Source organism: Anopheles moucheti, chromosome 3, assembly GCF_943734755.1.
Source record: "Anopheles moucheti chromosome 3, idAnoMoucSN_F20_07, whole genome shotgun sequence".
NCBI lineage: Eukaryota > Metazoa > Arthropoda > Insecta > Diptera > Culicidae > Anopheles > Anopheles moucheti.
In genome coordinates this window covers 38025649-38052943 of record NC_069141.1, presented here as the reverse complement: position 1 = coordinate 38052943, position 27295 = coordinate 38025649, and the positions used below count along the sequence as shown (strand labels likewise).

Below are 27295 nucleotides of genomic sequence, written 5' to 3'. Positions count from 1 at the left end.
CTATGCGGTTAGGAAAAAAAACGTTCTTTCCGGAAACGCGTAAACTTTACCGTGGTTCCCGGTTCTTCAAGGCTCGATTAATGAGAGCGGATCGTGAGTGTATGTGTGTGTATGGTGATGTGCAGGGTGCAGCTAGAGGCACCTCAGAATCCTTCTGATTGTCTGCACCTGCACCTATGCTACCCCGTCGGAAGGTTGCCTACGATCACGGATGGGTACACACACCACACGGCACACAATCTCTCCTTTTGAACATGAATGACGATAAATGAATGAACAAAAAGAAAAAAACAACTGCATTAAAATGTGATTTATAATTATAGATAAACTGATTGAGTAATTATTAACGAAATAAAAGCTCTATATATTAATTGGTTTTGGTGTGTCCATTAGTTAAATTTATAGCGTGTTCCTTTAAATATTGTTATAACTTTAATATTTGGAATTATATCTGGACTTGACCGTGAAATTCGCCTCTATAATGTCTTGTTATAAAACATCAAGTAACAGGTTATCAGATCCCAACCATCCCAACTCCATAGTGGGCTGTTGTGTCCCAGTCAAGCAAATTAATAATAATATGTATCTATTATTTGTTTCATACGCCATATACGCGAAGAATGCACGTACTGCGCACGCCCCAAAGCAGTGGCTCACCTGTTGAATGGAGAGTCCATTACGACGGAGCTTCACTCCACAACGATAGAGGACGTCGATGTCACTGCGGCCAATTGTGTGATGCACGATACCCGCACGCCATATGATGCGGCTATTTATAATCCACCGTGAAAGTATTGATCAAATAAGTGGCCAGATCTTGAGCAGCGCCAGGTAGTGAAACGGAAAGTCACACACAGTCGACGATGGAGTTAGCCGACCTTCCGAACGAAGTGAGTATTACACGTTAAATCAATCTACACCAATGTTTCGAAGCCGAGAATTCACTGCACAATTGAATTGTTTCCGTGTTCCACTGTTTATCATTTGCAGCTATTGGAGAAAATCTTCACCTTCCTTCCGGTGAATGAGCTGGTGACGGTTTCGCTTGTCTGTAGCGCCTGGTGTGATGTAATCCGGACCTTCATTCTACCCAAGCATGCCGTGCTGCACGTTCGTCCTGTTCATCCCGTTTCTCATCAGCTGATTGCCATGGAGACGGTGCTTACGGAGCAGTGCACCAAACCTTTTCCCTGGACGAACGTGAAAATAACCATTCCGAACGAGGAGCTTCCTCAGCGGTCGGAGTTTGGGCAGTTTTTCCAACATCAAGGACATGCCCTCAAGTCTCTTACTCTGCAATGCATCCAGCTAACATCGGACATACTGGAAGTGTTCCCAAAGTTGTACAACCTCGAGCGTCTTTCCATCATCAGCGAGTCAGAATCCCTGTATGGTACAGTTCCTGCAAACGTGGAAGTTGCACTAACCTCACTGAAGTCTCTCAAGCATCTCAGACTGCATCTTCCATCGTATACCATCCTCCGGAGCGTCAGCTTCCTGAACGGTGCAAGGCTCGTTTCGCTTTCACTCGAACGGTTCGAAACGGAACTGCATCATCTGAAACCGCTGCTGAACGAGCACCATCGAACTTTGCGCGAGTTAACCGTTCGTGTGGAGGAAATGAAGCCTTTACTTGCGCTGTTGAACTCCTACGACGAGCTCAAGCTGTACCGGCTCAATCTGAAAAGTGCCGGCAATGAGGATGATTTTTCCGACGGATTGATAGCGTTATACGAGCGACAACCACAGCTACGTTCACTTACGATCGGGTCAGAATTATCACTACGGGCGGTTGATGCATTGCCGAAGAAATTGATCTACCTGCAGGAACTGGAAATCATTGCCGAAAGCATCAACAACTGTAAGGCGCTCAGTGAGCTGCGTCACCTGCGACGACTTACGATGTGTCTGTACGATGTCCGTGCCTGGGATGAAACGGTGCAGATTGGTGGTGTGACGGAACTGTCGCTGGCGGTAACATTTCCACTGGTCTCACCGGCCATATTCTGTTCCTTCCCGAACCTGCACCGCTTGTACCTTGAGGATGTAGACGACGATACGCTGATGCGTGACATTGTAGTCGTGCGTACGCTGATGGAGTGTATGCGTAATGTGCGTGTGCTAGATCTGGAAAACTTTGTCTTCAAGGAGCGCGAAATACTAAACGACGGTGTTGTGCGCTTGGAAGAGATGGACAATCTGGAATGTTTGAAGTACAGCTGCCGGGACATGTCTGATGCGTCGCTACTTACCATGAAACTGCCGAACCTGCGGGAACTTTATCTAACGCACTGTCCCAACGTGACGTTCAAGGGGATATCCTTTCTCGTGTGCAGCTGTCCACTTATCGAGCGACTGCATCTCGAGTCGAACAAGCGAGGTTTCGAGGATGATGGGCTGGCGATGATAGCACGAAAGCTCACCCATCTAAGGAGGCTGGTTTTGGTTAACTTGCGTGCACTTACGAATGATTCCTTGAATGAGATCGTGAACAACTGTTTCTATCTTTCGGTACGAGATCGGTAACTAAGGATCAAATTATTTACATCCGTTGTAACGACCTGTTTTGTTTATTTTTAGGATTTAACCATAACACACTGCGCTGGCATCACAATGGAAAAGGTCGATGCCATCAAAAAGCTCTCGGCGGTGAAATCTTTGAAAAATTTAATTTACAGCTAAATACGTTACAACTTTGAAAGTATCATTCCCCATTATGTAAAAGATAAACAGTGCGTTCAAAAAGTATTCGTCTAGTTTGAAAATTTATAACAAAAAAGTTTAATGACACACGTGATAAGGATAGGACAGTTAAATTAACGATCATGGTATGAGCAGCTTATAATAGATATATAGTGAGAGATGATAAGAATGAACAACGTATGCATTCACTCGATCCGACAACATTGATTGCCTTCTGGGCATCTTCCTCCCGAACGCAACAAGGAGAGATTTGTCAATTTTGGACAAAGTTCATGTCTCTGAGGAATGTGAGTACTGAAAGTATATAAGTTCTATAATCCCAGCTTCGTTCATTGTAGATGTTTTTAGAGAAGTTCTGATGGTAGAATGACCGGTTGACAGCCAACACCCTAGTGCATATTTCAACATCATTGTTAGTGTCGCTGCTGACTTTTGTCCCAAGAAACTAAACGCTAACATTTATAATTTGTGTGACGTTTGTTAAGGTTCTTCTAGCTACCGTATGGCCTCCCGATAGGACTTCGAAACATTTTACCGCAAGGAATATTGCACATAGAACTCAATGCAGAATTATTGCATTCCATTACTCCTAATACTTTTTAGCGTCGATTTTTAATGCATCGGTTACATCAATTCATAGTTTTTGCTCAATGTTAATCAAAAGAACATTTTTATTTCCAAAACAGCCTTAATAAAATCTTGAATTGAGATTGATGGAGATTCATGCTCGCTTAAAAGTATTCTGCTATGTGACTTTTGGTGTATTATAAGGATCAAAATGAAATGAAATTGTAAGATTTGTTACGGAAATTGTTATTAATAATTCCGATTATTAATTGCACTGTCGCTAGACGAAACCTTTTTGTACTCACTGTACACTTAACGGCAGATCTTGATAGAGCTTTTAACAAAAGATTACTTTAAGCAGGCGTTATCAAAAGCTTCCAAAACGATCGATAATGCACAAATATACTATTATGCTTAAAATAATTGGTATACATTTATTCTTTCTTTCCTAAAGCCGAAAAATAAAATATAACTCTGAATCTTCAGGCAGACAACATTTTTATCCAGCGGAATTTATTTTTTCGATGCGTTTCAATCAAGTGCAAACATTCAACAAAACAATACACACGCAAGCAGAAAGGTTGCATTTTAATGACATATCTTTATTTACTGCCGTACTTATGCAACGTGTGTCGACAATGCAAATACATCCATAAATTGTGTATTTGTGCGTGCCTTTTTTGTGTATCCTTCGTGTGCCTAGACACGACCACACAACACGCACACACACGACGGGACACCCGTGTTGCAAAACCGTGTCCATTCAATTAACGCTACTTTGCACTGAGCTATAAATTGATTTGCCACCACCAATGAGGGGCCAATATGTATGATTTTGTGTACCATCGTTTACCTTCACCAGTTCCTACCGCTTGCCTTTGCTGCTGGATGACAATTTGCTATCACTTTGTTTGCCGTTTGCGAAAAGAAAACGTGAGGTGGCTGTAAGATTTTTATTGTTACGTTTTAAAAACCCACTATAGAACAAATAGGGCACTGCAAATCTAACAAACACACGATCACGACCACAAACGCCGGTTGTTGCAAGGGAAAAAAGCACTCTAAATGGTTCTTTTGTCGCATATCAGGTCACACCACTTGCCAATCGTGTGAAGTTGGTGGAATGCTAGCTCTTGCATTGTTGTGTTAAAAAATCGCTACATGTTAACAAACTATGTACGGGAAACATTTCATCTGCCTTTTTAACGTAATCGCGGCAAAATTTAATTTTACTCTACCCGCTCTACCAACAAGCAGCGTCCACACGTGATCGTACTAATTGCTATGCGCATGATTCACCTGGCGTCTCCATCGAATGTTTGGGCGAATGAATTGCATAACTGTGTTTTACAGTTTACACTATTTTGTTTCCAAAAACAGAGTCAAGCTACAGTCTAATCAATACAATTTGTAATAAACGTATTACCTTATACATCCTTCATAACCCTTCTGTTTTGTCACTCTTCGAGCATAACACATTCGCTGGTACCGGTACTGCTGATGAAACTAGCTTTACAACTCTATACGATTTGACGTGTATGCAATGTGTGTGGAGCTAAAAATAGTCAAAAACTACCTCAAACGCAAACGTTACATTACACACATTAAAATGATCATTACCGCTATCGCTACGTTAAATGAAAACCTCTTTGCCGCTGCGCCAACGTTATTTTGCTTTGCCCTTACTACAATATACCAACACATACGCCCGTATTTTATATCACCATTTGCTTATCCTACCACTTCGTCATTAACCAGCAATGATACGAATGTTTGAATACCATTTAAAAAGGGGATGGAACACACGGTGCGTGTGATGGATCATGATGATGGTGTGTGATGACGAGACGGTGTTGTGATTCTTATATTTGTTGTTTTGTGGCTTTCTTTTTCGAATAAAATCCATTCTACCTAACCCGCTTCCTTCCATCCTTTGCCCAAGAATACATTGCGTGACGCGTCCTTACGCAAAGGTCAGATTTTGTTTTGCTTTTTTTCACACTTTCAACATTTTTTTAATCATCTTCAACTGCATATGATAAACCAAAACCACATTGATAGCAGCTTTGGGGTACCGTGAGCCGTGCACATAAACTGTTATACTGCGCATCTGTATGTATATATGAAAGCTTTGTTTCCACTACACATTGAAGCATTTTGCATTTGTTTAAGCCTTATATCAATACAAGTATATCTTACTACCGGGGGGGAGAAGGGTATATCTTCGATTTTAAAAATTCAATTTTCCCAATTTCACCTACCTTTTTCCCGCCTGCTTCTGCACTAAATACCTGCATGTAAATGGTGTGTGTGTTTTTCCTTACTTTTACTACGTACTGTATTGACCAATTCCTGCCCGTGTCCCGACTGCAACACAGGCATAATTGTTCCGTCACCGGCTCCGTACGTATTGTTCAGTAAAATTCCTACTATTTATTGTCCTCTTCACATAGGGACACACACGCACATGCTCAGCCTACTTGAGAAAGGACGGCAGGGAAGTAGCATCTTTAAGATTCATTTCATATATAATAGTTGGTTTAGTAATTTCTGATTTCTTTGTTGTTGTTGTTGTTGTTGCGCCCAAAACATATCTTTACACAAACTTACATACAATACTCCGAGATCCGTTTCATTTTCTACTTTCTTTGCCACCAGTTTGAGTGATTGTGTATTTCCTATTATCCTAATTAATTGATTATGCTTCACTCGCTTGCATTGAATATGTTGCAGTATAATGGTGCCGCACGGTAAGCGGTGTATGAATGATTCTAATTCCCAGATTCTTCTATCTTTTTTTTTAGTTTACACAACTTTTGTATGTTCTGTATGCTTAATATTCGATTCGTATTAATGTTGCTTTTCAGTTTCCATGTATACAACCTTCCGAAACGTTAGTAGTGGCAACTAACTGCTGTGATTGCTTATGCACGGTAGCTTCGACTGCTTGAAAAGAGATTACATGGCGGTTGTTGAGAAGCTGTAAGGAGATTCGTGTTGGAGTTGCAATTAATTCGAATGTGCTACGGTGCGGCGGCAGGCTGATGCGATGTCGACGCATTGCTAACGGTGTGGGAACACTCTCCCGCCATTGATTGGGCAACTGTGGCAGCGTTCGTCGAGGTCATATTCAGCCCTCGTTCAGTCTCATACGTTCATCATCGAGATTGCAAGCTGTTTGAGGAAAATCCCGACTGTAGACTAGTCATCGAACCTTTGTAGTTCGCCGAGCTGAGAATTTCGTGGAAATACATCAGTTGAGCAGGCCCGTCACAGGACGGTGGACACATCCATTGCAAGACGTACGTGCCGGTGGATGCCATTTCGTGCGATCCCTGTTGTGGAAAAAAGAAGCGAAGTAAGTGTGTGAGTGAAGTGTTTGCATATATCACAAAAACCCTCAGTTATCTAGGTAGCGTGTTAAGTTCGAAGATGTTAGTGTTATCCTTTATGGTAACGACTAAATAATTTGTTCACCCATTTTCTCTCAACCTAGTTGTCAAATCTTTCTAACTATTTGACTTGGATTATCTTGGACTGTGTATGTCTTATGTCTAGCCTTATACCCAGGTCCATTTGTTTTGGGTCTCTAGTTGGGTGATACCGACGATCATGATCTTCTAACCCTAATCCATCGTTTTACTCTCTCCCGTAACCTTCCTTTCCGTGATTCCTGCCATTCCTGGATGTTCCTGCCATCTCGCCGGTCACGATATAAGCCAGCAATGATCCGAATCATGGTGGATAAAGTCCACCAAATAAGCAAATAAGCAAAAAGGAAATGAAATTACCTGAACGCCTTCCTTTGGTCGGCATTTAACGCTTTGCTCAATTTTCTTATAATTAGCTCCTTCCTTAAATTCAGGCATATCAAACACGGAGGAAAAGTCGTCTGCAAATAAAACAAAAAACAAAAACATCGAAGTTACGGCAATTGTTTACGATTTCGTTTGACTTGTTACCGATCGTACCATTCCCACTTTGCTCCAGCTCCTTTTCGGTGTGATAAACGGCAAACAGGGTATCATTTTTCAGCACCTCAAAGTCCCACGTGAGAACGCTTTTCGGGTCCGTGTTGCGAATGAGGAGCTCGAACAGCTGGCCGGGCTTTAGATCTACCGCTTTGTAAAGACCGTGATGATCGTGCGCATGAATTGCGCCGTTGTTTTCTTCGATCGATTCCGACTTGTACAGATGTTTCGGCACCAAACCACCTTCGTGGATTAATGTCTGTGTTTGTGGCAGGAAAATATGTATAAAATAGCAATGTTTTAGTAAAACAAATGAATTTGCACATGAAGGATCCAAAAAAAAACGAAATGGGCGAATCGAGCACAAGCGAAATAATCGAATGTTTGAATGAAATTTGGTTCGAATTGAAGAGCTATGTGGAAGGACCAAAAGCTTGCGTTTGCTGCTAATACTTGTACTTATCAAGAAAGTGGACAAAAGTATGTTTATAAGATAGCAATATGAATTTACTATGGATCATGGATGGACTCATTATGATTCATACTATGGAATTATATCACGTTTTTGCATGAGCAGCGATAGAAGCGAGTGTTCATCGTTGGGAGATGCGTAACATGGGTAGCGTTAACAAAAAAACGGAAACGAGCTTAAAGGACGAGATACGCTTGGTAATGCAACAGACCATTCACAATCGCACACAACGCACATGACGATTGACGACGCAGTATGGAAAACAAAATAAATACAAAACACACACACACACGGCAATGCACACGAATTTCGGGTGGACGCAGTAGTGATTGAACTGATCGGACGATGGTAAATGCTCTGGATTTGGGGCGTAACGCGCGCTAGCGAAGGTGTGTAAGTATTGTTTGTTTTGCAAAAGGGAAGTATATGAAGTTACACAATTATCTTACGCAGTGACACGCGCTCAGAAAGCAGCGGGTGTACAATTTCGCCGGTACCGGTTCCACCACCGTCAGTATGCTGGGCTGCACAGAATGGCAAACGACGGTATGGTTGCGGTTAGTAAGATTTTATACATTTCGCTCTGTTCGCTACCGCCACAGGTCGTGCGGAGAGTATTGGGAACAAGGATTAATTGGAATTTTGGCATTATTTCTGGCCTGAAAGATTAGGATTGAAGCGCACTCTACATGTGCATTCGTACAGCTGAACCATACATAGCGGACGTTGCAGGAATTGTTGGAGGTGTGTTGCCACACTTACATTGCACGATCCGCCTAAAAAGCTGGGAATTTTGTCCGTATCTATGTACTGCTCAATGCCATCCTCTGCGTGCATACAATCGGGTCCACCGAAGAACAGAAACTTCGAGCGTGTGTTTTCATCTGTGAAAGAAGTGAAAGAAGTTTTTAGTTGGATGTCGGATGCCCCCTTGGATTTCCCACCTACCGATGAACGTACTGACGATGGTCCACAGGACGGGGAAAACTCGCGGTGCCCGCACGATCAACACACGGCCCATTGTTTCCGGGTAGTTTTTCTCGACTGTTTCGATGATGCGTAGCAGGGCCTTAACTCCCGGGCGCCACAAGTGGCGCATCGACAGCCCGTCCAGATCGACCAGCAGGCACCAGTTCCAGATCGGCTTGCCGTACAGCTTGGTCGCTTCCTTCATCAACTTCAAGCCTTCCTCGCAAATATGCAGCGTCTGCACAAGCGTGAAGTGGCGCCAAAACACAAAGGAAAACAGAAACATTGTTTACTTCAGTCGCATAGTCGCAAGTGGCAAATTCAACTGATAACAACCGGATTCAAGGGCTCCCCTTCATTGACCCCATAGCAAAGGGTCGACAGCATAACCCCAATAGGCGGTTGATGCACAAAACGGAAAACGATAAGCGGCCACCACTGACTGGCGGCGGGTCAAAAGGCTTCTCAATGTTGAGCACTTTTGCCAATGCCAGCGGTGCCGTTGCGCCTTGAGCGGTACGCAGATAGCTGCTAAAAGATCCAAAACAATGCCATTGCCCTCGAAACGTACCAATTTCAGCAGCTCATCTTCACCGACCGACTTTAGCAATCCTTTGACGTCCATCGTTCCGAGCCGGAGTATGTACAATGGTCGTCCATCCTTATCGTGGTGGTGCCAACCGCCCGGGAAGTACTTTTCCACCACGGCCGGTGTTTTGTACTCGCCAAGAATGTCGTCAATGCGGTGCTCCTTGCGCCACTGCAACGATTCCTGCAGCATAGCCGTCGCCTTATCGATGCTGAAGTCCCGCGCACGCAAAAACCGTAACAGCGTCTGATAGTCCGGTTCCGGATGTTCAGACGTCCCGTGCTCGAAGCGTTTGCGCAACTGTACCAACTTGGATTCCTGCAGTGGCGTCAGCTGGCCAAGATATTTGGCGATGTAGTCCGCGTCCAGGATGGAGTTATCGCGACACAGCGGTGGTTTTTCCGGTGGCGTCGCATTGGTAGCTGCGGTTGTAGAATTTTCCATCTCCTCATCTGCCCATCTGGTTTGTGGAGGTAGGATAAAAAGAAGTCAACTTTGAATACATTTTCCTTATCGCTTTTAGCCGTACATCTACTTACCTTTCCACATGCGAGATGCCTTCCTGCTTGAGCTCGTTAACGAAAAACTCAATAATTTCCTTGCCCTTCAGCGTCGTTTGGGTGTACTGCTTCATGCCCATTTTTTCCATCGAATGTTCGATACCGAAAAAGTTCTTTATGTCCAGCGTGGCCGTCTGATCGAAGCACGTCCAGTCGGGATTTTCCGGGTGCGCATAGTAGCGACACTTTTCGAAGATTTCTACCCGCGTGGCGAACGATTCGTTCGTTGCCTCAATGTTTAGCGTGCGCGTCTTCATGTCGAGGAAATTCTTCTGGATGAAGAACACCACATCGACGCCGATGATCTTCTTGATGAGATAGGGCGCCTCGACAGCGATCTTGCACCGACGCTTCGTGTCCCGGCGCGCTCCATTGTCGTACTGGTTGTCCTCGATTATCTCGCAGTCCAGCACAATCGGCATCTGCGGGCAGGTAGGGAAGCGACGTTCATAGGCCTGGAGAGATTTAAAGTAAAAACTAATGATCAGTAAGCTACATCGAAGGCAGATGAATTAATGACATTTATTGAATGAAGTCAACCTGTAAAGGCTCTTCTGACGGACGAATCAACTCCATCTCAGAATTATCGGGCCTTCTTTGTCCATGTGGACGGTTAAAACAAACATGTACGGACTGATAACATGATCAGCCACCTGGTCAGAGCCTGATCAGAGCCTGAAGAGTCTAATTCGTTGTACGCTAGAGTTCACCGTACAGAGCTCGTCATTGTAGCGACTCCTCCATAGCCCTTCAACCCATACAGAGCCAAAAATCCTTCTGAGCATCTTCCTATCCAATGCGGTTAAGAAGGTGTCGTCAATTTTGGATAAAGTCCATATCTCAGAGTCGTATGTGAGTACTGAAAGTACAAGGAATTTATAATGTTCAACCTGTCAAGCAACGCGACAGGTGTCTATCGTGTATTCAGCGTAAATATTGTTGTCGGTACTGTCCTTTGATTCAAGATAAGTGAAATTTTGGATGACCTAAAAAGAGAGGTTATCTAAAAAATCTGTATATCACCTCTGAAAAAGTCGAGATTTGCCAGTGATCTTAGTGATCCTAAAAAGTTCCACTCGGATTTTGACAGTCTAGCTGTTTTAGATTGGACGGACCATTCAATGTTTGTGGCTGGTCTACTTATTGTGGTTATTGATCGCTCAAGCGTATTTCAATGGCTTCATAACTATGTGCCAACAGTTCCCCTTCGATCGTGTCCACTATTTTGAGAGGCTATAGGTATAGATATCCTTGAACTTTTATGGCTACGGCTATGGCTTTTATCACTCAAAAAATGCCTCAACGAATCCAGCCAATTGGAATTAAGCATATATATAAGACCATTTCTATGATTGTAGAAATCCATTGAATGAACTAAATAAAGAAATCAACAAATGAATAAAAGAATAATTTGAACTGTAAACAAGCATTGTTCTATAATAAAAATATATAAATACTAAACAGGTGTCTAAAATAAATATAAATAAACAATACTAGCAAATACTAAACAAGTGTCACATTTGAAGATATCAGTTCCCACGAAAGGTAGCTATCTAAGATGTTTATTTATTTGCAGTGCTTAACTAATGCCACGTAAATAGCTCTCAGCTGATTGAGTTGCTACGTGGGCCCAAGGCACTAAGGCAACGTTATCTTTCATGCTGAGGTGTGATTTTATCAACCCCCCAACTCGTTAGTTTGTCTAACAATCAATAAACACAAGCTGTTGAAGTTGTTTATCCTCGCCGTTATCGAACAAAAGGATATTTTTAAACTAAATTGAAGCGAATCAGTGAATGTTTGCGTAAGGAATGGCGTACCTTGCAGCAAAAGCCAATGGCAATATTGAGCCAATTAAAAATAAATACTATAAATTTGCTACCCAGCAAATGGCAAAAACGCGTACCGCTCCCTTGGCAGACTACAGGCACATCGGTAAAATTGAATGTTTGTGCATGACAATGGGAAAAAGTTTAACCGTACACATCTCGTTAGTGGGACATGAGTGGTCGCTCAAGTGTACCGGGTAGCTTCATGCTTCATATATGGCAACGTTCGTTTCAATGCGGCACAATAGAACGTACGATCAGGAAAATGCCGCCATTGCCGAACCGCCATCACACCCATCCCACGCCATGTTGATTACAGTTGACATAATCCAACCCGGGACAGCGTGCCCAATACACGTGGCACGGGTGGGGCGGGGTGTGCAGCCTGCCTGCAAGCTGTCTTTTTGGTCTGCAGAAAGGAGCTCGAGCTTCACTCGAAGTAAAGGATGATGGGCTGCCATTGTTTCGTTCGCTGCCGCAGCCTTAACCTTCCTCATTACGCTCACCCACCACCGGAATGGGCGCAGAGTTGGCAGGCAGTGAAGTTATGCTAAAAGTTTTGTCAATAACCGTCATCATTGTCGGACTATGTCAATCAGAACTCTGTTGGATGATGTCCCCTGAAGGGGGATCCTCGTTCCAGGATCCACATTCCACAAGAGCACTCTGGAGGGATTTAGCATGCAACAGACGAGTGAACGAGTTCGCTTTGCTACAAATCCTTCTCGAATGGGCGCACTGCAGCGAAGGAACGAAGCGTCGGTAAAACCAAGTCCATGGTGACCTTCACCCTGGGGACACATGATAAGGGAAAAATTTATACCGAACCAGGAAAAACACGCACACACACAACCAGTAATGGAATTCGATTACAGAACTGAACTATTGACCTTTCTGTCAGGTTTTTCTAAGGGTTTTCATCGTTCCCGGCAACGGTTTCGTTAAATGACCAATCAATTACGCGACAATTAATGGGTGAAAGTATTTCGATCGGTGATTAATTGGTGCAGCTTAAAGCACATAAAACACGCATTGGCATTCAACGGGGTTCCAAATCATATTCGTTCCCCAATCTACGATAGCAACAATGGAGTGCCAATGGCCAATGCCATCGAGTCGGGAATGCCGTACCTCATTTCCGCCCATGTCAAGCACTGGACGAGCAGCAAACCGCCCACACTGATCATCAATTTATAAATAACGTTCGTTTGCCTCCATATGATGCTCCACGGGGCGTAAAAACCATGCTTTATCGTCAAGTGGGAAAATGGTGGCATGAAACCACAACCCACGACCCAACAACACACCCCGCGGCACCCGGAATCAGTTTCGCACCGTTCCGGGAAGATTCCGGCCCCGGATAGTAGGGTGTAGTAGTAGGTGTGGAAAAATGATACTTTTCACTGTCACCGACAACCGGAGAACGGCACAGCGAAGCGGACAGAAAGGCGATAGGTGCAAGCACGAGGTGGAATCATGCGCCATCCAGGCCCCGCACATTATCTTCCGACTGGCCGATGCTCAACGGAACGAAACAGTAGACCGCGGTGTCGCTGATAAATGGTCCACTTTCATGGTGAGTCTTGAGTGCAATCAAACACACACACACATACATGTCACCACGTGCCTTTCACGATCGTTCGTGACGGTTTTGCAAGGTTTGCCGCCCCGCTTTTTAGCTGGTTTGATCAATATGTTGCATTAGCGGATTGAATGGAGCGTGTTAGCCGCCGTGTTTGCAGTGCAATGAAGGTAAACTACGGGGAGGAGGTGTCATTTTTGGGTTGATGGACACTTTGTTCACTTGTTGAGTGAACCGGCTGCAATCGCATTGACGCCGCTAATCATGTAATTTAAATTTTGCACTTGAATTGTTTACACGGTGTAACGTGCGTGGGACGATTGCATAATTTGAAAATTGTTGCAAAAATCATGTTGCCAACTGGTCCATTGTGCATTAAATTTAATTAAGGTGAACTCGAGTGTTTGTGATCAAATGTCGCATAATCAGGATAATAAAAAGCATGGAAATTTAGACTAGAATTAATAACCATACTGATTTTTGTTCTTTTAAATTTGTTTTGAGATAAAACAACGAATCTACAAGTAATTTTACGGCTCAGGGGCAACTAGTATCAAGTGTCGTCAGAAATGACAGGTTAAGTCATCTTTATGCCGAAGGATCTAAATACTAAAATGAAAAGTAGTATATGGCAGTAGTAAACAGAAGATTCCGGATTGAATTTCCTTGCTTTATCTTGCCGACAGCATCAAATTTATCGATACATTTGATGCTTTAGAACTAGTATCATTATCGATGTCTACCACCCTGAGCTATTGGAAATTCGACAACAAATAGAAAGTGCTTGAGAACACTGGTTGCGAAATTCTACCTTAAGGATATCCATTATATGTCAGACAAATGGAGCAATAAAGTGTAAAGTAATGGAGAAATAGATTTGGCGCGGAAGACATTGTATTTGAATTTTCAATAATAGTCCGCCATATAACTAGCCTTATAATATTAATCTTATATTTTAAGTTACATCTAGGCCTCGTACAGTGTCATTAATCCGAGTATCGTATCCATTGCATAAATATGTGCTCTTATTATTAACCTTAACCTTATTGACCTCCCCGCTTTACGCTAATATTGTGTGTAGCGTATGCGTATATCGAATTTCCTTAGCCATATCATTTATACTTCATATTGAAGAGCTGAAATATAACCATGGTTAAGGGATCAGAGAAAATTTCGCAATTAAATTACGCTGAACTAAGAGGATTTATTTTGTTTTTCATTCCTTCTATCCAAATAACTAATAAACTTTCCATAATTTATGTTTTTTTCATTATACAGGCAGTTACCGAGATACGCTGTTATAGCGGACCGCTATAACCCGGGAAAAATCCGCGTATCTCGAATTTCCGCGTAAGTTGAATCCTGTTGCAATTTCGTTACTGTTGCAATACTTCAAAGTCACAGAATCGACTTCCTTCTCTGAACTTTATTTATTCAGCGTATCAGGTGAAAGTAAGTTAGAAAGAAATGTTTAATGTGACAAAAAAAGGTATTTTTGATCAATTTTCATCTTTTTGCTTAAATTTTGTGCTAAAAACTAACTCATCTGTCAAATTTTCAAAAACCGAATCCGCGTATAAGAGGAACCGCGTATCTCGGGGACTGCCTGTATAGCGTACTGCGAGAACTTGCTGTATTCCATCAGTTCGTTAAATTATCGTGGCATTGCTATTAGAGGAGCGTTCGACCCATAACGCGTGTTTTTGAAATGAAGCCTTAAAAACGCTTTATGACGGGAGCAAAGGGCCTTTCTACATTTATATTAATTCGTTCTAGTATAGCAGGCGCGTCAATATTTCCACACAGAACGTCAGCAATAAACAACGCTGGAACATTTCTCAGTCTGTTGAAGAGTGTCTCTAACCCAGCAACAAACGTCGTGATCAGTAAGGCGGCAGGATATTGCGATCACTCCACTGCATTCGTCAAATCGCAAAACGCGTGAGTTTCTGCTGAATCCTTTCTATTTTTGATCTCCAAGTTTCTTCATTTACCATTCTATTTAAACAAAGTGCCAAATATGAATGAAATCCCCTGTTTTATATATAGTTTTGATGAGCCTGCATGTATTTCGACAACAAAACGAATGAAAAATCTTTTAATATTTTAGATACGATTTGGATTGTTGCTGCCAGAACAATACAAGCGACACACCATTAAAAATACTATGAATGAATGAATACTAAATTGTTAGAAAGAGAGATAATTTATCGTACAATACTTGTTGCATGCTACATGTTTAGTGCGAAATTTTTATCTCGCCTACTTGACTGGATAAGATTCTGCAGAAATGGGGAGTACTGCCAGAGAGATGTAAATATAGAAGACAATCTATCGTTTTTATTCATCCAGAACGGTTTCCTTCTCCGAACCGGGTGTACTTGACCGAGAAGATATGCTATCAAACTGTCGCAAAATGAGAACACGATTACTTTAAGGTTAACTTAGTGCGATGCAAACATATGGAAGCAAGACTCTCGAATCTTCACATAGCCACTCCCTAATGATATACTGGAGGAGGCGTAACATAACCTACCATACAAAGCTCTATCTATCGTGTCAAGTAATCTATCATTTAAATAGCTTCCAAGACCGATGTATGGTGTATAATTTTACCCCGCACATAATCACAGACAAACGTGTCGACTGCGATGAAGTACAGAGCATGTCGATCTCACGGCACAGGTGTCATTTGATTGTATCCTCTCAGTAACTCCTCCATGAGCCATTGACTGAACCTTAAACCTTCTCCCCTCCCCCGCCCAGCATTCGAACGTGCAAAATGACGGGAGATTGCATTAGAAGGGATTGAGCGTGACGACACGTTAAACTTTGACTTTTCCCCTTTCCATTTTCCAAGATTGGCAGGTTGATGCGTGACACGCAGTATCAACGACCCTTGGCGCACACACAGCGAACGTGTTGCTATGCCGGTAAGCTGGATGGCTGAAAGAAAAATCGATCTGTGCGAGAAAGAATGCAGTTCCCGAGGGACTTGTAACCTTTAAGCAAACGAAAACCACCATCGCGAGTCCGAACATCGGACCGGGGGGGTACCCCCATGAGGGTACTGCTAAGTAATTCGTTTACCTTTATTAGTACGGCGTGTGCGTGGTGCGCCACCGTACCGAACGGAGAGCAATGTTGTCACCGAGACGAAACGGGGCCGGGGTTGTTGCGTGTTCAAAAAATGCAAACAAACCGGCCCCGGTGTTGGTTCCAACCGTTCCAAATGCTTAATTGAGTACGCGTACCTGGAGGCACATCCTGTTTCCGTGGGGTCCATACCGGCACAATCGATACTACGACTTCCACCACTAATCATCGGCTCTGAACGTTGATTATCCAATCAGCAGAATTGACCGAGACGCCACTTCCTCGTGCAGGAAATTTCTTCTACCAATGCTGCACGTGCGTTAGTGGACATTGGCAGACCACCTGGCACATCGCTCCTTCGAAATTTATCTATTATTTTTCCAAACACCGGATACCCGGTTGGCCACTAATGGATTGTGGACTTTGAGTCCCAACACCAGGAAGCAAGCCGGGTATCGATCGGAACCTGGATCGGTTTGTTTGGAATTCAATCGAACGGAAGCCCCCCCCCCCCATAACGCCACTTAATCGAACCGTATCATGGGGACCATGCCAAAGGCATCGATTTCCTTCACTCCCAAAACCATCAATCATTCAGTGGGAGGTGAAGCAACGAAAAAAAACAACGCAGCACCTGTTGTAATCTGCAATTCCTCCTATTGTACCGACCCGGGCCCTTAAGTCACGTATCGCGGAGCGGATGTAAAATGTTGAAACTAAAAACCAATTGAAACGTTCACCACGGTACGGTTAAGCATCTGCATCGAGTGCTCCACCGTGTTTAACGTCTTTCATTATTCAACGTTCGAACGTTAATAATCGCAGCTATCGACAGGCCAATGAGGACAGGCCACAAGGACGAATAGATTAAGCGAATGGCGTCGTCTTTTACAATCCGTTCCAAACGCACTGGGTGCGTGTACGTGCTTGTGCGCCAATCTGACCTCTGCCCAACGACCCAATCCCCTCATTCGGGCGCTGTGTGTTTGTGCAAATATTCAGAATTATCTATCATTATTTGTCAAGATCAAGCCGGGGCCTGCACAGAACAAGCCAATTTCCATACGGTTGGGGCCCCACCAACCCAAGGGGATGCCGCCTTCAATTGTCATCCCACCGTAGCAGCAGTTCGGTCCTTTGCCACGACAAATTCAATTTTTGCCCTTTGGCAAATACTGGGACCATACGGACGGTTGAGGATCAACCCATTTGGCAACCGTTGGCTGGCTTCGGCGCCCATTCCGTGGGAGGAAAGTTTGCTAAACAAACATCGTTCGTGATGTTGCCGGCCGGAAATATGGTCAAACAATGGTATATATGGGTGTTCGGTTTTATGCCACATATCGTGTGTTGTTTACCTATGCCAGCAACGTTTTAGCTGTGTGTGTTGCCCTAGTGGGTCCTTGAATCGCAAACAAAATATTTCGAATATTCGCAATGTCGCTTCTGTTGCATCCGAGCCATTTTTCTGTGCATGTGGATGATATTTTCATCGTGTGTTTCTCTCCCAAAAACAAAATCAAACCTTTCGTATCGTATTAATATATTATACCACGGCTTGACATCGATTTTGGCGGGCAAACGAAACCATACAAAGCAGGACGATGCACCTGCCACAACAAATTCTATCTATAGCGCACTTTTTTTCCGTCCGACATTTGTTTACGTCCAATTTCCCTGCGTATAGCGAGCATATGTTAGCCCATTAAAGCAATTTGTTGCATGTACTTGTGGGGCATAGGGTAAAACTAACGATACTAACACCTTCCCCCCATCCATAATGCAGCGGCCGGTTATGTTACGTAAAGCTAATCCTTGCTAATTATTTCATAACGGTCGACACTAACTTCCTGCGGTAACAGTCATGTCGTATGTCTTGATAATTTGTGTTATTCCAGTTTACAAAACAGCTGGCATTTTGTACGTGGTAAAGAAGTTAAATAAATGAAAAATAAATAAATGAAATAAATGAATGAAAAATAAATTTATTAGATTGCAAAATAGGTTAATTGAAAAATAATTAATAAAAGATTAATAGAGTGATATTTATTTATTAAAAAAAAACAAGTCATCTGGCAAGCATTGCTTCAATAACTTGAGACTAATAAAAAAAATCATTACAATTAATAATCAAAATATCGGTATTAAGATAGATTAACAGTTCAGTTTATTCAAAACATTTTTAAAGTATTTAAGGTATTTTTAAATGTTTTGTTGTGTTTCTGGCAAGTGTAGACGATTTAAAATACTGGTAAAATCGACAATAAAGCATTTATATTCGTAGCTGTATCTGATCTGACCTACAAAATACAGTGCTTTCCAAAATTATACGACTGCCTGAGTTTTTTGTATATATTTAAAATATCGAGAATTTTAGCACTCTAAAAGTAATGCGAAAAATTGAGATAAACAGCCTAACCGTTCCTCCGTTAGTAAAAAAATATAAGTTTATCGAAAAAAACAATCAAATACTGAATAACATATTTTCATATTACCACATTTTTGATGAATGCTAGTTCACTGATTAAAACATTCATACTTTTAATGATAGAAGTTGTTATAAGTTATAGGTATTATATTTCAATTGATATGCAGAAGGCGAGGAAAATGTTCAATTTAATTTCCAATATTCTCCATTATTTCTGATTCCTTTCTGACCTCTTCAATTCTTACTAAAAACTAGTTACAGGTACGCTGTTTGCTATCAAGGGAATCAATTAAATTGTAGCATCATTGAATTATACTCAAGCATGTTTGTTTATTAACGTTAAAATCGGTCGAGAGCTTAATCTTATTGTATACTTCCTCCTTAAACCTGGCAAAACGAACAAACACTTAGTTATCAAAAGAGCTCAAAAGGAAATAATTCGTTAAGGAGCGTTGCATTTTTTGTTTACAAAATACATCCTTGTATTGGAATGGAACAATGTTTCGAAGATGTGATGGTTGAAATTTAGCGCTAGACAAACCAAAATTAAATCGTTGGTGACTGTCGCTAACTGTCGATGAAAAATGCTTTGAAAAGGTGAGCTAAATTTGAACAAAGAATACAGATACTTTGGTACATTCGTTTACTAGTATAATGTTTAAAAACCTGATTGATATACAACTATTGAAAAGCACTTTAAATAACTAATTCCCTTGCTTGTTTCTTCAGCTTACTAAATTCGTCGAAATGTTGATGAAATGTCCAAATTTTAGATTACTAACAATACAGATCACAAATCATGTAAACTGTTCACCTATCGTATCTTGTATGTGTGTACCATGAAGCATCAAACATCACAGAAAAAAAAACATAAAAGCGAATCTATCAAGAGCAAAACAAACACAATCGCTCGCAAATAAACAGTGAAATTGAAATCCCTTTAAGCTTTCCTCGCTTTCCCAGAGATTGCCACAATCAATCCACGCTGTAAACGTTGAGATTGCGGAGCAAATAAAATTACGCTATGCTTCTGGTCTGCCCACATACACGCTCGTACTACTACTAACTACTGCTCGTGCCCAGGCCCAGGAAACAGAAAGAAGCTACGGTTGTTGCGGTGTTGCGAAAAACCGTACCATAAAGGCCATTAATGTCGCTGAAACGATACACTCTTCCAGGTGAGTTGTTTCTTTGTATGGTGTGTGTGTTTTACGCTCAGCCCCCATTACGAATGCTTCCGCAACACAGATGGCCCACTGCTCAATGGGTGGCCGCAATCTCCGTTTTTTAATGACCGTTTTTACATACCATGCCAACTTGAGCATGCACTATAACTTTGTCCGTTAGCCAAAGGTTCCATCCTTTGCGGGCCCCGCAGTGACAGTGCTGAATGTAAAGGGGCAATTGGACGTTTACTAAGCAATCTTAAGAGTAAATCGATAATGGAAAAACATTAAGTTGCGCGATAATATTTCAAGCAAAAACTACTGCACCATTCAAAATAGTGAGTTTTTTAGTTGCCGTTAAGTTAATTTTAGAACGTTACTTGTCAGTTACAATTACACTCTCCAGTTTAACGAACATCATTTACGATATATTTTTAACCGATTAGAAAAATAAAGCATCAAGTGTAAACGCTTTCCCCATATACAGTACCACCACTCACTGCCCGTCCGTCTGGCAATCGGCCAGGTAGTTTACGGTGTGAAGAGTTACGTCGGACACATTGCGGCACAATTTCGGCGCCGTTTCTCGACCTTTACAATTTCATTACCACTTGGCAGCGATCCGTTCCCATCGCGAACGGGGATACAACAGCTGACCTATTGGTATGGTGGACACATACTGCAGCGTACAATGCACCACCGGGCACCATGCTTGGTTAGGCCTTTCGATTCTTGTGGCGCTAAGCCATTTAATGCTGGAAATGGTACGCGACGCTATTTCAGCTAACTTAAGGGGGTAGTACACTTTGCCAGATAAACAATTATTTTTAACGTAACTTGAAGGATCGTTTACTTTGTTGGTAACGTTATCTGAAGATCTGAATAATAAATTTATAGGCCTATGAGAAGAGTCATTCATCTGAGTAGTATCGTATTAAATATTCCTATTAATTCAGGATTCAAGAGTAAAGATTTTGGAATGGAATATTAAATATTTTTTTGTTCACGAAAGAACGGCCTGGGCCGTATATCTTTTCTTCAAAGATCTTCTTCATAGATACTTTAAAAGTGTTTAAATTACAAAGACAAATTGAGCTTAATTTTTCTGACTTTTGTCAATGATTCTAATTTATAATCCGTAATTATTGATAATTAACTTCTGTTGATTCTCTTTAAGCAATTAATGACTAGCAGAACTTGGGTTGGCAGTGCTTTCTTCAGAAATTGCTGAAACTCCACCATACCAATTTAGAGTCATTCATTCAGCTTTAATAGTCTGAATTAGATACATTACACATTACACTACATTTTTGAATTTGGACACATGTAGTAAGTACAAACCCTGATATTTTCTTAAATTAATTATTGGTGTGGTTTATACAATGTCCGGTGAAACACAGCATCTGGTAGAGCGGCCGAAAGGGTTGCCTAATGTAAGCCAATAAATAATTTCCATAACAGCAAAGCGACAGAATATACTTAAGTACTTAATTTTGACCTTCAATTGTAGTTATCTGATAAAAAAAAACTGTTTAAAAAATCATCACATTCCACACCGCCACTTGAATGTACTACCCCCTTAACCACCATCCAGCACAAGACCACAACTAGTGAGGTGATGTTTGATTTAAAATTTATTATTTTTGCAAAACTTTCCCTCCCTACTGCCCCTCCCTGTAGTGGGGAGAGGGCGAGCGAAGCGTGGTAGTTAAGACCACCACAAATCCATGCCATGAGATGCCAACCCGCACATGTACAGCACTCCATGAAAGTATTGTTCGACTTTTTTGAGTATCCCAACTCCGCTGCTATAGCAGTCCTGGCTGACTGTCGGTCTTACGGGCCACAAAAAAAACCTCCCCGATGTTGGGAAAATGTGCACAAGGTGTGTTTTGTTGTGCGCGCGCACACGCATTCGCTGGCTGGTCGTGCCGTCTACTAACCGTGAATTTCACATCCACCAATGTGTGGTGTGCAATGTGGCGATTCTGCAGTAGATGTGTGTTTGGAGCGGTGGTGCAACCTTGAAATCGAACGTACAGCTCTCCCATGCTCGATCACACTACTGGTTGATGCATTTTCACTTTAATATTCGAGAGGAAAAACGTGCAAATCATGCACAACACGGGTGGGAAAATTTAATATACACCGTTTTTGGGTTCATGCTTCGGGTTCACTGGAAAATGAAGAAGATGAGGATCATTCTGGTTCAAAGTAATAGTGGAAAAAAAGGAATTGTTCAGCGAACGATGTGGTACGAATGGGAGACGTCCCGGTGCTTTATGAACCAGAAACACCCCAACATAAATATGTCACAACAAATTTGAATTTAAATCCATTTCCTTCGGCACTCACAGTGGGTAGCCCCGTTACCCCAGCTCTGTTGCAATAAAACCTTAATTCCCTAATCCAGATGTGATTACTGAGAAACTTCTGCAAAGATCCAGATCCACGAACCATTCCTTTTGCCTCACTTTATACAGTTACAATAAAAGCAAATCCTGGAACTCGTCGTGGGCAAATATCTTTGCCCAGATTGAAATAAAACATTTGTCACGTAAACTGCATAAAAGCAAGTAAAGGAGGAGAGGCTGGTGGGAAACTTTTGCCATGGTACAGCATGAAACTGCACCGGACCGGCACTTTTGGATTGGAATTTTAGTTAAAGCATCGGATTGATAAAGTACCCGCCCGAGACCACTAAAGCTTCATTCTGGGTGCAATGACAGCGAGCAGACGGAGACATTATTCTTTCTCACTGTTAGCATTATAACTAAGTACTTTTCAAGGTATACTCCCGGACAGTGGCTAATGGAGGGGGTTTTCTTTAATAATGTCATTTTTAAAGTTCGGTTTTGTGTCGAAATGCGAATATTATGTATAAAAATTTTACCTAATCACTTCAGGTTCTAGTAGGGTTTTTTTCATTTTTCTATTTCATCTGGTAAATGTTTCATCAACGACCGCATATTCGAGAGTCCAGTTACGTTTCTATAGTTTTCTATTTTGCGTGCAACCTACAGAACCTTGAGAGCTTCAACAAATAAAGTAAGTAGCTCACGTTACTTTCAGGTCCTATAGCCAACAATAGAACCATTTTAATCAATAACCAGTGGCGCCTTGCCTGCTTTTCGGTAACATTTATTATTTTCTCTCGTAAAAACGATCGGATTACATCAAACGGTGTCATGTTAGTGCTTCCGAGAGGAAACTTTCAGACGTTCGTTCGATAAACGCTCGCTTTCAAATGGTTTTGATTTTTCGTTCCTTCGAAGATGTCTGGAATGTGAAATGTGTTTGCGAAAAGTATATAAATTTAAGTAATTTAAGCATTATTTCAAAGCACAGGTTTTAAATTAACTATTTGCTATTACTTCTTCAAATGGTATATAGAAATATCGAATAAATGAAGGGTAACATTATTAAATGGTTAAGAGAAAGAATGCGCAAGTTTAAGACCCTCCAATATTTATTATTGCAAATTTATTCATTGTTGCAAACGACTATTTTAAAATTTCATACTCTTATTCAATCACAAGCGAAAATTGTACTATGTTAATCGTAAGAAGATTTTATTCATGTAATTTTATTACTAGTAAACTTTTATATTAGAAACTTCCTCTTTCCAGAGTTACCCATGTGCTATATAATGCTTATTAGTATCTATTAAATGCGTCCAAAGATACTTCTTTTAGTGAAAGGAGGTGTAAGGGACTTAATAAACTAGTGGTGAGACCAGATCGGTATTGTTAAATCTCGCACTCATTCATTTGTTGAAACTAGTACTGGGAAATGCTATCGAAGCATAACACAGAGGTTCTATAGCATGACAATCTATTAAAAAAGGGATTCATGGCAAATTCCACCTTTACGGATGTATTTCTTTGATATTACATTATCAAAAAATCATCTGCTGCGTTCGATGGAGAATACGAAGAACAAAAAGTGCTTTTTTAACGAAATGAACGAAAAAAGATTTTTTGAAAAAGAATTTAGTGTTGGGCGTTTAAAAGTCATTAATAACCATGGGAAATATTCGGTGTAGAGGTGAACGAACATTTCAACCAAAAAAACTACATATTTCAGTAAGATTAATGAAACGACCGTGAGTCTTGTACATCTTTGCAAAAACAGACGAAACAAAATTATTAATTCTATCGATAAAAGTATTGCAAGCATTTTAATAATTTATATGCATCTATTGTAATGCGCGTACAAGAAAAAGGTAAAATAAATAATTTGTTTGAAAAATGTTTAAATTATCTGTCTATTCCTATGCGCAGTTGTCAAACGTCGTCTAAACCATTGTGGACACGTGGATGTTAATGCAAGTAATAAATTTGTACAAGTAGGTCATGCGTCTGCGGAATTTTTAGATTGCATAAAACATTACAACAAAAGCAGAACAGTTACACCGAGGTTTCGCCAGAAATCGAGAGCACAACCTATTGCGGCAGATGCCAGGGTTGAGGTTGAGGTTCACAGCAACGTGATATGAAGGTCATTGCGAACATTCCAACAAATCCTTCACATCGAGAAGCCAACAACCAACACAACAAGCAGGAGAAGAAGAATCTCAATTGCAAGAAGGTAAACAAATGGCTCATATCGTCTTACGCGGGACTGATTTGTGGAAAATGATAAAACGAAACAAAATGGTTTTTGCTTTCCAAGGTTTCGAGGCGAGTTATTTGGGCCCCGAGAGCTAGCACTGGGTCTTCAGTTTTCCCGGCATTCATTCATCTTTTCTTTACTGCGAAGCGCTGCGGTGTGTATCAAATTGTTTATTTTTTTGTTCAATGGAAACCATCACTTATTTCTACTGATTATAATTAGGTAAATACGAATCATGGAGAGCTCGTGCACTATGAAGATCATCAGATCTGGCTTTTACTTTCAAATCGAATACTACGACATTGTTTTTAAGACAAGTCCCGTGACAGAGGAAAACGAAAATAAACAGACCACCACAGAGCTTGCCGTACTTGCGGAAGCTTGCTTTGGGCGTCGGGAAAAGCGAGTTTGCGATTCCCATCGTTAAACGTCCTTTAGCACATCGCAAAACATGTGTGCCTCGGACCGGATCGCTTGTGATGGTCAGTTTGCCGTTATAATTATCACCACCGTCACCGATTCGATTTGATCGTTGCTCTGAGCGTCGTATAAGATCACAAGTATTATTATTACCCAATGGAAAACACGTGAGCGGGAATAAAGGAACGTTGTACAGACACAAGAGATTCATTTTGTTCTTACCGCCACAACCAGCTCGAAAGGATATTTGTAGATCCTGACGGGAGATTCATACTTTTGCACCATGCTTTTTGGAGATAATCCGCTCGGTTCCGGCTTACAGTTGTAACAAATCAAATCACAACACACACACAGGTTTTGGTGCTTCCGGACCAATTTTCCACTTCCGTACTTTTATCACAAACACATACACTAACACACGGATACACGTTCGCTTCCGAAGCGAAGCCAAGAAGTGATTCTATTTAGCTTCACTTCCGCCCTTTCAGAACCGGTTTGCTTGGTTACAGCTTACAGGGCTGGCACGCTTTTGCAGTGTGATTGCTTTGATGCACCTTTTTCTTTGCACCTTACCTTACTACGTCGGTAAACAGACAACCCCCAACGCAAGTCAACAAACACTGCTACACAGAAACCGTCGTTGCGTGAAATATTTTTCTCCCGCGATGCGTACCGAGGAAAAGCGCACACTTTGCGAAGTAGGGAAAACTGGTGTGGTAAACTGAGCTGCGGTCGAGTTGCTCTAGGTGTTGTCGTGAAATTGTCACGAGCCTTCGCTATAAACCATTCACGAGAAAGGAAACATGTTGCTGAGGCTGGGGTTTTGCTGGTTAGGCTTGCAGTTGTTGACACGTTAGCACCTCCAATAGGCAAATAGTCGTTGTCTTCAGGGAAAAAAGACACCGTTTCTCAACAGCACGAAAGACTTTGCTGCACACCCCACCGTACGGACAGATTGTTGTAGTAGGAGCAGCTGAGCGCCGACGGTGAAAACATGGAAAAATGCTAAAACACACACCACAGAGTATTTAACCGGGACACCACGAGACGGAAAGACATTCCTGGTTTTTGTACAACGGTGAAAAGAACTCTGGTTAGGTTGTAAAAATTAGCCACAGTGCGAACACAGCACGAACCGAAAGCGAACCACCTCGATTGTTGTGTTTTGTGTAAATGAGTGAGAGAGGTGAACCACGGAGCGTTACAACTCGGCTATTTCACATTTCTGCTCCGCTACAGCTGTGGCAACACAGAAAATGTGATGATGGTGGTGTGTGTGAGATCGCACTGACAGTTCCCAAGCGAGGCTGATGTATAGAGTGCAAGGTTAGATCACGAATTTAAATTGACAGTTGAGTTAAAGATTGACGCACGTTTTGATGGGGATTTCTAAACTAAACATTTATAAATTATCGTTTTTATTTATAAAACAAATGGTATTGCAATGGGTTGGTTTTGTAAAATAAGTTATAAACTGGTGTTGAAACAATTATGTTTCGTGTGGACAGTGTGGATTTGACAATTTAGCAGGGTTTGGCAAGTTGATTTATAAGTTTAAAATAAAATTAAGCTGATGTTGAATGTACAGCATTTTTTGTTGGATTGTAGGTTCAGCTGATGTCCACCCACTTTCCAAACACTTCATCATATCCCCGTGTAGAATACTGTTCAAATTGCATTGTTGTAATCTCGGTAACATTTGCATCGTTGTTAGACTGAATTTGTTCTAAAATTTCCAATTCTAAATCCATACGGTTTAAGATCATCACTGCGAAATCGTTGATCTAAATTAAAAAAAGAACACAAAAAAGATACGATCGAAATGCGAAATTCCATACAAACCAGCTGTTTTCCGATTTCCGATATCAGAAAAGCATCCACGGAAGAGGTAGCACCTAATACAGCAATTTTGGTCGAAAACCGCCGAAAGGTATGCAATATTTAACCACTAACTTTCCCGTTGGTCGAGTAAAATTTTGCAGCAATTTTACTCAAAAAACGCCGAAAGGTATGCAATGTTTAAAAATTTCTTCGAAAACTACCTTTCACACTAAGAAAACACTAACTTTCCCGTTGGTCGTGAAAAATTTCTTCGAAAACTACCAGTTTCCGAATGTATAGTACCAGGAGAGCATCCACGGAAGAGGTAGCTCCTGGTACTGCGCCGTAAGGTATGCAATGTTTATACACTAACTTTGCCACCAATTTTCAGCCGAAAGGTATGCAATGTTTATACACTAACTTTGCAACCAATTTTCCGCCGAAAGGTATGCAATGTTGATACACTAACTTTTCATACAAACCAGCTGTTTTCAAATTTCCGATACCA

The 27295-nt window shown here is 41.5% G+C and overlaps 1 protein-coding gene and 1 pseudogene across 1 annotated transcript; one reads left to right on the top strand and one right to left on the bottom strand.

Moving 5' to 3' along the window:
* The first annotated feature begins 760 nt into the window (after nucleotides 1-760).
* On the top strand, nucleotides 761-3644 carry LOC128304370 (uncharacterized; annotated as a pseudogene).
* A 127-nt stretch (nucleotides 3645-3771) lies between these two features.
* On the bottom strand, nucleotides 3772-25918 carry LOC128303854 (protein real-time). The gene is made up of 8 exons (XM_053040931.1): nucleotides 25189-25918; nucleotides 9811-10286; nucleotides 9254-9731; nucleotides 8662-8920; nucleotides 8476-8597; nucleotides 7242-7500; nucleotides 7062-7162; nucleotides 3772-6605 (listed from the first exon to the last, which is right to left on the bottom strand). The coding sequence occupies exons 1-8, from the start codon at nucleotides 25249-25251 to the stop codon at nucleotides 6429-6431; spliced, it is 1935 nt and encodes a 644-aa protein (XP_052896891.1). The 5' UTR covers nucleotides 25252-25918; the 3' UTR covers nucleotides 3772-6428.
* Between the last annotated feature and the right edge of the window lie 1377 nt (nucleotides 25919-27295).

Coding starts and splice junctions, on each gene's coding strand:
- LOC128303854 (XM_053040931.1), bottom strand. CDS start 25,251: ATGGTGCAAAAGTATGAATCTCCCGTCAGGATCTACAAATATCCTTTC. Junction 8,921..9,253: donor AAGATGAGCTGCTGAAATTG/GTACGTTTCGAG, acceptor ACGCTTGTGCAG/ACGCTGCATATTTGCGAGGA. Junction 7,163..7,241: donor GCTGGAGCAAAGTGGGAATG/GTACGATCGGTA, acceptor TTTTATTTGCAG/ACGACTTTTCCTCCGTGTTT.